The following is a 14247-nucleotide window of genomic DNA, read 5'->3' on the forward strand; positions in this document are numbered from 1 at the left end:
TACTCATACTCTTTGACCGATGTTTGTCATTCTAGGTTACGTGACGTTATAATAATATTGTTTTCTAAAACAAATCTCAGTTTCGATACAAAATCATGGACTGTCAAATGTACTCATGGCAGCGAAGACGACCGCTTAATGGTAAACGTAGCGTGGACTACTTTTCCTTTATTTGATTCCCAGAGAAAGCATGTGTGATAAGCACAAAAGATGGGGCATCATTACAGATGTTCTGCTTGTCTATGACAAAAAAAAACACGCAATAATATGCTTGCCCTAGGAGGCCTTCTTATCAGACGCAACGCAGCAGCAAAGTATAGACATTAAAGTTTACCGTACTTATACTGGCTGGCTAGTATGTTTTAGGCTATAACAAAAATAACAATGTTTTCGACATAACAGATAAAACAAACCCCTGTAATTTTAAATACAAAACTGAAATCAATATTTTAAAAACCCGATATAAATTGCAGCCAAAATTAATAGCACACGTTGGCTGCAGGCGGTAACGAGTGGAGCGCCCATTAAATCTCATTTTTGGATGATATTTATTTGTTCTCTGCACCAATTTGTATTTTTCGTGAACTCATTAACCAGAATTTCAAATGTAGAGCAAATATTTGTTAAATAAAATTCTATTTTTCAATAGTCGAAACCTAGATTCAATCGTATTTCGTTTCTGGACATTATTTTGAAGTCTAATTATAATGAAACATAAAATCTTCAAGGTTTCATAAAGCTGAAAATTATTAAATTCAAGATCTTACTAAAGTGTGTCCAATTTGTTTTTATAAACTATAATATGCCAACTACCAATCACTTAATGACATATCGTATATTTAACTTACTCTATGGTGATATAAACTTTATAGAAACTTTTTTTATCAGTCGACGGTCGATTAATTCGCTTGCGGTTGTCCGCGCAAACCTGTCTTGTCAGTGTAGTGAAAGACACCGCGCATGCGCCGTTGCTCGAAGCATGTTCCAAGAATTACGCGGGAAAAACTGTAATTTTTTCAACATACCAAAGTTTATAACAAATGAGTCTTTATAAATTAAGGAAATTATTTTTAACGCCAAAGAAATATTCGCTTAATCCAATTATGAATCGACAAAAATGTATACGAAATCGTTTCGATTAAAATGTTCAGTGATTTTATTTGTGATAATAATTGTATGTTTTTGTGATTGTGCTAAACGAAACGGTCACACGAAATTTAAAAGAAAAGTTAATAATTGGAGTGTTATAAAGACAAACAATTTGAACTCTCGGAATACGACTACTGTCAACGAAAAACGCGGGTTTTTCGGACACGGTAAGTCCTTATATATTTTGAATAACTAATAAATATAACCCTAAGTTCAATAATGTTACGCGAAAGCATTGCTAAGTTAAAAAAAAATCATGCGTAGATAAATAAAACTACAACTGGCTTAAAATCTCAAAGTCCTGTTAAAGAAAGTGGTTAGGCACCGTCTGGAAGACCAGTTGCCTAGTAGGTTACGGCTTCTTACCTACAATAATTATTGTAGGGTTTATTTAAAAAAATTACACGTCGCATTGTTCTTCTTTTGATTTTTAAGAAGTTAAAAAGGAATTTCCATGTTTGTGAATTCAAAGCCTAAACTCGTCTACATTACACAATGCGTAATAAAACAAAATAATAATGAAGGGTCGGTATATCATATTACGTACATTAGGTTCAAGGAAAATTTGCTTGATATAAATCGTACATTTTTAATCATAGCAATGACTACAAAATGTTGTCATATTTATCGTTCGTAGATATACAGCTTGTATGGCAGGTGCCGAGTTAATAGGACAAGTTCTGTGTCTACTGTACGACATTAATAAATAGTATAGTAATTTTTCAAATTTATTTATTCACACGTCGTTACCTTATCCAGAAACATACATATAAAAAGGAGGTTACATAAGTAATTTACCTTATACCTTATTTGGAGGCCCGTAATCCCATCTTTTTAAGTATGTTTCTATGATTGATTTACCAATAAGAAACATGGTTTCGTTGTAAACATAACTCTGGATTATCGTTCTATACGTCATTTGTGTTTACCACTGAGCCACAGTGTATTGAGATATATTAATTTCATTTAAAATAACTTATATTAATTTAACTAGGTTAATAGCGTCAATAGTAACGTCAATTCGCGCAATTAACCATATTTATTTTATTGGGGATGAGATAGACCTTCTAATTTTAATGTAAACTAGAAGTATTATAATTATTTATATGTGAATGTTCGGTACAACAAAAGAGCAGTGATGGCCTAGTGGCTTCAGTGTGTAAGTCTCATCCCTATTTTCGTAGCTTCGAGCCCCGGCTGTGCACCAATGGACTTTCTTTCTATGTGCGCATTTAATATTCGCTCGAGCGGTGAAAACATCGCAAGGAAACCGGCTTGAACCGGCGGCTTAGACCCAAAAAGACGACGACGTGTGTCAGGCAAAGGAGGCTGATCACCTACTCGCCTATTAGATTGACAAATGATAATGAAACATATACAGAAATCTGAGACCCAGACCAGAAAAGGTAGCGGCAGTAATTAATTTATTTTTAACTTCATTAATAAACACGTTAATACGTATTTAAGTTATCACGGTGGTATCACTAAAAAAATGCTTCATTATTTTATAACATATATTCTTCAACTGAACTTACAAACGTTACGATGTCACACATATCATAATACATTCATGTAGGCATGCTACAGCATTCCCTCCTTTACAAAGTGTTTCCCAAAAAATTATATCATGTTTTGGGACTAAATTATGTGGTCTTAAACCAATAAAATGTCGTCTTTTTTACGCGAATACTATTACACATTTTAATAAAACATCTTTAATGGATATAAACATTAATTTCGTCTATTACGCCGTACTTTCGTCTATTGCCGCGATTGATGTAAAGCAGTTTTTACGTGGATATGTGCTAATTTGAGTTAAAGAACATTTTAGTATATTATTGTTTAAGTTATCCGTTATCACTATGTGGTCAATAAAACGTGATTCATTTTATAACTATTTGACGGCGGCCGGATGAGATGTTGTTGATCTTTTGTAAGATGGGACGGGCTTTGATATGCTACTTGTGTGTACACGTTTGCCCTCACCTCCCTCGGTCAAGCAAAAAAATCTGAGGCGTCCGCTCAGCAGGTGGAAAATAATAAACGGCTCAAATATAAGAGTCTTTCCTCCAGCTCCAATTGTTCCCTTAGGAGTAGACACTCTTGGGCTGTGGAGTTCAATGCACAGGCGGTAGTTATGGATTTAAGTTGGCGCCTGGTAGATAGACCGGAGACCCCAGAGCTGGTGCTTCCTCGCCCATCGGATAAGTATCGCAATACAGCGAGGAAATGCTGACAACGTTAAAGGTCCACTGCCACAGGGACCAAAATTTTTAAATTTGTTTTAATTTACTTTCTAATAGTTTTTTATCACTATTAAGGTTAAGGTATGTGTAAATACTGCATTATGTTATGATTACTCATAAACTTTGAATAAGATAAAAGCTCTAATTTTCATGGAAGCTGGGGTGAATCGCTAATGATAAAGGTGCGTCGACCGGTCGAAATTGAATCCCGACGCCACGAAATTGGACATGTCTGTAATTTATGGTTCAAGTGCACATCTGCAAAATGTTTACAATTTATTCTTGTCGCAATATTTTTTGTCAGTTTAATTTTTAACCTACAAGGATGCTACCAGTTTGACATGTACTGGCCAAAACGAAACGTACGTTATCATGTTGTCTTAAAGTTTTGTATTATATAACTTCCGTATGTATTGCATTTTCTGTTTGGAATGTTTTCTATAAATATTTTTTCATATAATACAAATAATATAATTTTTTTGGCCTTACCACATATTGAACTTCGTTTTATAGATTAAAGTCTAGACTTTAATAGTAGTAGATCCCTGTAGACACAGCTTTGGCGTTTAGTAGTTTTAACATATAAGTATTGTATTATAGTTTATTTAATTATCACTAGCGAGCACTAGCTTCGTACGGCCAACCGTGCCCCAAAGACTTAATTTTTGTGTCAAAGCTTATATATAGCTCTCACGAACTCTCTATAGAACTCACGAATAACGTGTCTATTGGTACTAAAACTTTTATGAATCTGTTTAATAGATCCAGAAACCTCACGTATGGACCACTAATACATATCAAATATAATGTTACGATTTTTTAATGTCGTAGTTAGGATTGGCTATCTTTAATTCCGATCTTTATTATTGTTTTTAAATATAAAATGTTTTTAAACGTACTGACGTGTTTTCAAATTACACCTGAACCTCTCTAGACCTTTAAACTTTAATACTAACATAATCATAAAATCCAGTTATCAAGACGAAGGCCCTAAGTTTAATATCTAATCTCCTTATATATATTGGTGTTAAGAGGCCAGGTAATTGTTTTCACCACATGAGTTGTTTTTACCATCCGGTTTGGATGCGTGGGAGTTTAAAAATGGGGTTTAAATTTGAAATATATTGCTATAAAACTCGGTATTAAATATACACTATATTTTAGTGTATGTTTCAAATTACCGACCGATTTTTGTGTGCATATCAGTTAGGTCTGCGAATCGGACAACATCTATTTTTCCTAAATCCTAAGGTCCACCCCGAATTTTATTTTTTTGTTAATTTTTTTATGATACAACATACAAAAATACATACATCCCTTAATTTTCACCCATCTACGATCAACCCCTATTCGGTATATAGAGAAAAATTCACAGAAAAACCTACAAAAATTTAATTCCGGAACACCGAACATTCTCTGGGGTAGCATAGCAATGGTATGTACTAAAAAGGTAGGCTAAGTAAAATCACATTGAAGAGAAAAGAAATTCGCTGGGGGGAGCTAGTATTTTATATTATACACCTATCCTTTATGCCTTAAAGACTCGTCCTATGATTTATTTACGATCTAATGTTAAGTCAGTTAACAGTTAATAATAATATTATTTATACTTATACACAAATATATCTCATTATTTTGAGGTATCTGTGTGCAAAGGTTTCTTTCAAATCCCGCCATTCCTGTCTGCACAGTGCCACTCTCTGCCATGTACCTGCTGTTTTCTTAATTTGGTCTATTCACCATCTACGGTGTCTTACTCTTTTTCTTTTTTTTTACCTTGGTAACAGTTAATAGGTACGTATAAAATAAGTTTGAAAATATCTATTCCCTGTAATTTTTTACTTAAAGTTACAAATCGTATATGTAGCTATTAATGAACCTTCCTTGCAAGTGGCAAAGTTAAGTTAATGTTTCTAATTAAGTCGGGATAATTACGACTTCGTGTAATCGTTGGAAGTTCAGGTTTGCTTTATAGCTTTTGACTGACTTTGAAGATGACAATGTTTGATTTCGTGTTTAACTTGAGGAATCGACTTCCTTTTCGATTAACTTTTGTTATTTGCTTTAACTTTTGTCTTGATGGAATTTGCGGTTTCGTTAACTATTTTTGTTGTATGGTTGCACATACTAGGTTCACTATTTGATGATTAAACGAAAACAATGGTTCAGCTAGCAGAGACCAAGAGGCATCATACACCAAATCATTTATAAGTTGTTAGTAGATACAGGCACTTGCTGTGCTTAACTTTTAGTAAAGCTTCTCTGGCTTTGTTTTTAATTTCAAATATTTTTTTCACCAAAATGAAGTTAAATATAACTTTTATTAAATAATAGTAATTAAACGTTGATGAATACATAAACTTAAATAAATGTTATACCTAAGTTTGGTCCTTGTGTAACTTTTATACAGACAGCATTTCCTCACTGTATCTCAATAGATATGCAATTTACTACAATACAATTAATGTTTTGCTTCCTTCCTTCTTTTCCGGTTATATATGCACTTGACACTCTTGAACTTACAACAATCTTCAAGCTATAGTATAATATACGAAAAGATTGAAGAGGTATCACTTATTCCACGTCATTTAATTAGATTTTGTAGACATCCCTACTCATCGGGTAAGAAGACAGAGGTGTAGGGCCGAGAGAAAAAGCCGGCGTAAAAAGCTCTCGGTACTCTTTTAAAATAGCAAATCATCATACAAAATGAATATGGCAAACAACAATTATTTTAAAACAAATATCGCAAATTAATTATAAGTAGCCTGTCTAGCATTAGTCCCAGCAGTCAACTAGATAATCGTTAACTTTATAGTAAGTCTTTTTACACAGCTTTTGTTTCATAAATTTATTAAAAGGCATCTGGGATTTTATTAAAGAAAATTATCCCTTTTCCCAAAAAAAGAATTACTAACTTTAGATAGCCTAGTACGCGGAAACATATATATTTCCCGGTTTAAATATGTTAAGGCTGATTAAGTTGCGAGTAATCTACTATTAATATTTCCAACGAATTATCAGCTAATTAATTAAATATCCGGTTGATTACGACTCTAATAACCAGTTATGATGATACATGACATTTGACAGTGAAATGACTTAAGTGAAAATTTTCTATCGGACCACATTTGAATATTACAACGTACAGTTATTCCTAAGTGCTTTCTAAACGGCGTAAGATTGCCAATATTCCCTCATCAAATACTATTAAACCCTTTCTGTTCAAACATCACGATTTCACCGGAATCACTTGCAAGTTTATCGCAACCTAATCTCGGGACAATTTGCTTCAAGGTTTATGAATGATGGTAATCGATAGGAGAACTTTCCCTTCCAACTTGGACAGTTTCGCAGACTATTCAGTTCATATTAAAGGATTGCGTGATCTATAACTCGGTTAAGAAACTTTATATGGCCTAATAGACGAAATTTCGTCGAAACAAAGAAAAGGTTGGATTTACTTCTTCACAATATAATAAAGAGAGTGGCTGGTGCCTATAATAGAACTGGAGAAGCCCTGTGGAAGCAGAGCCAGTCTTACCAGGACTATGGACTTTTATCGCGAATAACAAATGTCTATTAGTACATACATTCTAAAAGAGACCAAGACTAAACAGTAATATTGAAATCGTTTTTGTATTTTTTTGTTATTTTATTGCTCATATAAGTTAATAGTACATTAAGATGTCATGTCGAACATTGGAATTATTCTTCACTAGCATCCTGTCCAAGCTTTTTCTTGACTAGAAATAAAAAAAAATATACTCTTCCACTTATAGTAATATTTATTGAAATCGGCCCAGTGGCTTTTAAGTTTATTTCATTATAAATATATCAACATACAAATCTTTCCTTTTTATAACACTCGTCTACATTTACGAAATGGAAAAGCTTATATATAAGTTTAGTCTATTCGATAAATCGCAGAGAAAAGACCAAGGCACCATTCACTAGCATCCTGTCCAAGCTATTTCTTGACTAGAAATAAAAAAAAATATACTCTTCCACTTATAGTAATATTTATTGAAATCGGCCCAGTGGCTTTTAAGTTTATTTCATTATAAATATATCAACATACAAATCTTTCCTTTTTATAACACTCGTCTACATTTACGAAATGGGAAAGCTTATATATAAGTTTAGTCTATTCGATAAATCGCAGAGAAAATACCAAGGCACCATTACTACGGGCACCTCCTGCCCGTTTGTCTCCTATTACATTAAAAAACCAAATCTATAACATTTTGTATATAATTCAAAGTTTCGCGTGCATTGAGCATTCGAATTCATACAATCGTATGCTCTATAAAAGAAGTTATATTAATGTACAGCACTCGCATCAAAATATAAAAGCAGTAAAGAGTAAAATCATAGCCACGATATCATTAATCACACTTTGTTTAAAATCAAAAGGCATTAAACAAATTCATAACACTTTCGTTTAGTAATTGCATTCTTTATAGCACGCGACTGTCACCTCTCAAGTGTGACGATATAGTTGAAAAACAACTTAGACATCAAGGAAAAATGTTTTTTTTAATTCGAATTTACATCTATACAACGTAGGTTTAATTTCTTGATAATATTTGCTGACGGGATGGGACATAAATTAAGCTAATATATTTACATATCGAAAGCAGTGTTGGCCTAGTGGCTTGAGCCTCGACCTTCACCAATTTATTCTTCTAAGTTCGCATTTTAGCTGTCGCTTGTACGGTGAAGGGAAACATCGTAAGGAGCCCTAGATTAAAAAGTTTACGAAGTGTGTCACGCACAGAAAACCTTATTAAGAAATTAAGTAATCACGAAACTTATTAAGTAAACGTAGTTATGGTAGTACCGCAGCTTTTATATATCAGTATATATAAAAGTTATGTTAGTGTTTTTTTTTAGACAAAGCACTGGCAATTGAGGTGTACAACACTGTAATTGGTCAGTCTAGAGTGCCAAAACTGGCCTCTTAACAAATTATTAAGAGGAATTCACACCGCTATTTTTGTTATCAAATGAACAGTACATTTAGGTTATGATATAAATTATTTTATCACAATTTTATGTGGCTTGCATACCGTTAAGTTAATCTATGATTAAGTTATCACTTCATTTACATAGAGATTGAAGTCACGGAAATATGTAAAATTTTAAAATATGAATAAATTATAAATAAGTAGGCTTCGAGTGATTAATTAATTGTTCAGGTGTAATTGAACGGTATTAAATAATTTTAGGAATGCAAATGTAACAAAAACTGTAGTAACTATTTAAGTATGTATGTGCTTTGCTTTAGGACTTCCAACTAAATTAATTGAAACTTAGGTCAAACGTTCGATGCCAGGCTGTGCACCTATCGAGTTTTACGCAATTACTAGTTCTGCTTTTGGTAAAGTTAACAAAATAAGAAAACCAAACAACCATGTTAGTTGTAAAAATGCACGGGGAAGCTCAGCTACTTCAGGCAAGTTAAAGGGAATTATTTGAAATATGAAATCTAATGTCGATACCCACAATGGTAGTGTTACTTAATCATAATTAGTCTTTTAACTCTGAATAAGTGTTATAGTACTGATTAATAAATCATTTATCGTGGAGATTTTTTTTTAATTTGATTTATAAGAAAGATTTGACTAACTTACTAACTAAATATAAATATCTTGACATATTACTGCTTAATTATTAAGTAAACTGTATTTTTAAAATTAAATCATTTTAATTCAACTATCTATATCAAGGAATAGAATAGTATTTTAAACTAACTAAAATTAGCTGACACAGGGTAGTAGAACGTATACGCTTATAAAAACTTATGATACATTATTCCACTGAGGAACTCGGTCCCAGCTCTCCTTGCCGAGACCACACTTGATGCTCATTAATTAAAGACAATGTTGATATAAGTCAATTTATTAAAGAAATATAAGCTGCTGATTCCAGCAGCTTGTCTTATAAGAATGTAAAAACGGACATTCATTATACCCAAAATAGTCAAATCGCACCTGTGTGAAACACAGAAGGCTTATACTTGTATTAGAAAAAACATATGAACACATAATACATACAGAAATCTAAGATGTTGTAGAGTTAAAAGTGTTTTTTTTTATAAATGTCTTATAGGCGCGACCTTTAGTAGACAAAGTACATATTAAAAATTGTATACTAAACAGATAACAAATTACTTAAAATACACAGTAATATTCTCTTATTGCTGTGTAAAAATGTAAATGTAAACGCATTCATGTGTCATAAATAATTACATTCAAATAAGCATAAGTTAGGTGTCACCGTTACATGTAGAAAGTTAAACATTTATTAAAGATGGTAAAAACATTGTTGAGGTGATATTTTTTATTGTTTATCACAAGGGCATATTGAGTTTTCCTTAAGGTTAAAGTGGGTTACGAGGCTACGGCGCATACTTTAAACTGTTTTTAGAAAGAAAATGTTTTATTCTGATGTTCGTATAGATTTACGATGGATAATAAATCATTGACAAGCTTTTTAGGCCTAAGCCTTTGATTTCTAAATCTCTTTTATGATCAGACACTTGTGCCTGACACACGTTGTTGACTTTTTACGATACTTTCCTACTCCATTCGAGCGAATGCTACATAGATCGAACCTACGACCTCAGGAATGAGAGTTGAAGCCACTAGGCCAACACTGCTCGTCACGATGCACATCTTGGAATAATATTACTATACTACTACTACTAAACCTAACCTTACACAAAGGTCGCAGGTTTTCTAGATGTTAAAATAGTTTTGTAAGGAACTATTGTTTAAAATGCTTTATTGAATATTTTGTCTCTATTTGATAGATTTTTGTATGAATTGAGTTTTGGATTTTTATAAAAATAGTTCTAATACAATTGTTCTAGCAAACTATACAGGTGCTATGATTTCATAAAAACAATATATTCACCATCTTAATTTAATCACTAAGTCGAACTTAAGCGACACGAGTATCGTTTCTTGTAAATATTGAATAATACTTGATTATGTTAATTGGATCGAGAACAGGTCCTTGTCGCTATTGTAGAGAAAGCCGACGGGTTTGTATTTAAAAAATTTAGCACGCGGCCGGAATTGAACTTGTGATAGACTAGATTTATTATAAGTTAACTAAGTTTAAATTTATTTTTGTCATTTTTAAATGTCTACAAATTTATTTATTTCTTATTACTATAGAATTTAAAAAAATAAAATGTGCCTCAGATTTCTGTATTTGTCTCTCACGATTGTTAACCTTCACTGTTGAGCGAATGTTAAATGCGCATACAGAAAGAAAGTCCAATGGTGCACAGCCGGGGATCGAACCTACAACCTCAGAGCTGAGAGTCGCACACTGAAGCCACTGCTCACTTATAGAAACAACATAGTAACTTTGACATACAGATACATCATAGTAACTTATTTTTAAATAAGACATAGCTAGTTTATATAATTCACATCTAAACGAAGTATTTTAGGGGATAATTGTTTTTGACTAAAACGTTTTGATATGAGCAAAATGTAATAAAGTAAAAACCCGTAGTAGCCTTACACCAATAAAGCTGTAATAATGAATGAAAGGCTGTTTTTCATCATAAATTGTCATCAACATATTTACGTATGACAATTCCACACTAAAACGTAAATTATTAATGTAAATGTAATTTTCTCATGATTACATTAATTAAAATGCATAGATATATACTTTAAACCCTTTATTATATATATATTATGGGATGGTTTTTTAAATTATAAAAGATATTGTATTTTTGAACGTTTTTAATATACAATTGAGAATCTTCTTCATGAGTTTCTGCTTAGGGATATTCTCTGTGAGGAAAATTCGTATGGAAAACTGGTTACAGTCGCAAGTTCAAATGGATGCATTTAACTAGATCTGTTAGAAAGTATATCAAAGTGCCGCATCAAGCCGTTTAATATTGCGGTTAGAGGCTAACTACATATTAACGCAACGAATTCTTATTATATATTTTTTTTAGTAAGGCCCTTGAAATATTCAAGTAGGTAAATAATAATAATTGACTAATAAAATAAGGTAAATATAAACCCAAAATGTTGATAAGGATTTTTGACAAGTGATAGGAAGGAATACATAAATAAGTATGGAAAAAAAGTGAATTATAGATACTTTGTCTAGACATTGAAATATTAACATATTTAAGACAAATTAGTTTTTTCCAATTATATTACTTATTTTGGTACAAATATAAACTTATAAAATAAAGACACTCTCGGCATATGATAATATAAATATTTCCTTTAACAATAGGGCTACATATATATAAAACCATACAGCTTTTGTTTAAATAGCATAAGTTTTAACGTCTCTCCGTAGTGATGTAGTGCTTCCCTGAACCGGTTGATATGAGCTAGTCCTGTATGGTACGAGCCACATAACTGCAGTGGTTCACCCCGTGGTACACTTATGTACACGGTACTGTCAATTAACACAAAAAAAAACCTTTGTCTAACCCAGCTTATGAAGCGGAAGACATACTGTTTCAACAAAATATAGTTGAACTAACTCTACTTGTACCTACTTGAGTTCGTTATTTTTCGTTAGAGAAAAATAAAATCTCGTGTTGTAGCGTACTGATTATGATTATAAATAATTATAAATTTACTTTGTACTAAAACGAAAAAAATAGAAAATAAACTTTTGCAATGTATTTATTCATTTACTTCGTAATCCTATACTAAATATGTGGCCAAAGATGGAAAACACAATATATACAAAAAGGTTCAAACATTTACGAAAGAAAAAAAATTAAATACATTTAACTAAGTAATAATACGCGTGTGTTGTATGATGCTGTGAAAGTGTGGGTTACATGTATGTGGGTTGATGATGCAGGATATTTAGCGGTAAATATGGACTATATTTAATTATTTAATTTTTATTTATCAAAGTTTTAATATTATAAATAACATATCAAACAAACCCGAGGAAAAAATCTTCACTTATATTATTTTTTAAGGGTAACCGAGACAGTTGGCTGTGTTGGCGTAGTGGCTTCAGCGTGTGACTCTTATCCCTGAGGTCGTAGGTTCGATCCCCGGGTGTGGATCAATAGATTTTCTTTCTATGTATGCATTAAACATTAGCTCGAACGGTAAAGGAATACATCGTGAGGAAACCGGCTTGCTTTAGACCTTGCCTCCAAAAAGTCGACGGCGTGTGTGAGGCACTGAAGGCTCATCACCTACTTGCCTATTCGATTAACAAATGATCATGACCCAAATACAGAAATCTGATTCCCAGACCTAAAAAGGTTGTAGCGCCAGATGTATTTTTTATTTTAACCGAGACATACATTTTCTTTATTAGCAATTTTGTTTGTTTTCGTTTTTAAAGTGTTTGCTTACTATTTGTTTACCTACTGAGCAGTGTAAGATTAGTACCTTCAGCGTGTAATTTTTGAACTCCGGTTGTGCACCAATACGTTATCTGTCTACTCGTATGTGCTGATGAAACAACAGGAGTACGACGCTGAAGGTGTTCGCCGTACAATGTGAGAGAACCAGTAAGAAACTAAAAGTTGACAGCATGTCAGGTACAGAAGGCTGATCACGTACTTGTCAATTAGAAAAAACAATAACCACGAAATAGATACAAAAAACTGAGGATCAGACCTAAAAGGTTGTAGTTCCACTGCTATGTATGAAACTTTCAAGTCATGAGTTGAAACCACGTTGTGCACTAACCGACTCTTCTTACTGAAAAATTCATGCTATATTGACAGACCCAAAATGTATACGTTCTTGTATAAAATATATGTTGATGATATATCATATGACATATATGTTAGGGTGAGAAGAGAAAATCTTCGTGCGCTTCCGGATGTCAAATCTTCATTTACCCTTACTAGACTCGTTTATATGCTAAACATTGGTCATTGGTAAATAAGTTGTAAATTTGTTGGACGAGCTATGATAATAAAATAAGAATTACAAATAGCACGTAAGTTTTTCTAGCCACCAGCTGAATATTAAAAACTAGAGTGAAAATGAAATTGTATTTCTTAAAATAGAGAAAGTTTATTCGTTTTAATATTTCAGTACTAGAACTAAAAGAACCATTAATATTAACATCGACAGTTGTTTTAACTGAATTAGAATCGCAAATCCTTTTAATGGTCTCAGTTAAATAGATTTGCTTAAAATGTCTTTATCTTGAAAGTATTTATAAAAATCTCATGATTGTTGTAAAATTAAATTTTATATGTTACAATCCTACACACGTAAATTTGTATAGTTTGTGTTTTTACAATAAGAAAATACTAAAAGGCGATAAATAAATACAAAGCCATTTTAAGCAAATATAACAGAAATATGTAAATATACACTATTTACAATTTTAACTTAACCTACATAGTAATAATAATAAAAATTAAATTAAAACAAATTATAAAAGTTTGGTCCTTGTGGCGGTGATAACGCTAATAATAGGAATAATATTATATGTTATAAAATTGAATAGATATTATTTATTTATTTATTAACACTTCGGTGCATTACAATAAAAATGAACATAATTAAATGTCTCTCATCCCTTTCAGGCAACCACTGTGAGAAAAAAATGTATTAAATTATATAAGGTAGGCAAGAAGTGCAAAAATACATATTACATATAGTTATTATGACAAAACTAAAAAATAAAACATATTGATAATCTATGAAATTATTTATATTATTAATTAATATTTGCCGCTTCAAAATATTGCATTAGAGTTTACATGCTGTGAGAGGCTAGTGCCTTAAATAAGACTAGAGAATTCCCATGGTATCAGGTCACCAGCCTTCCATCGTGGCCAGAAAATATACAAAGAGATGACTAATAC

The 14247-nt window shown here is 32.0% G+C and overlaps 1 protein-coding gene across 1 annotated transcript in view; it reads left to right on the plus strand.

The window, feature by feature from the left end:
* The first annotated feature begins 947 nt into the window (after positions 1 to 947).
* The window catches only part of LOC123713375, a 28728-nt gene continuing 15428 nt past the window's right edge, over positions 948 to 14247 (plus strand). The window contains exon 1 of the mRNA XM_045667000.1: positions 948 to 1316. Coding sequence (XP_045522956.1) covers positions 1118 to 1316 — 199 coding nt within the window. The 5' untranslated portion in view covers positions 948 to 1117. The remainder of the gene's footprint in view (positions 1317 to 14247) is intronic.

Source organism: Pieris brassicae, chromosome 8, assembly GCF_905147105.1.
Source record: "Pieris brassicae chromosome 8, ilPieBrab1.1, whole genome shotgun sequence".
Lineage (NCBI taxonomy): Eukaryota > Metazoa > Arthropoda > Insecta > Lepidoptera > Pieridae > Pieris > Pieris brassicae.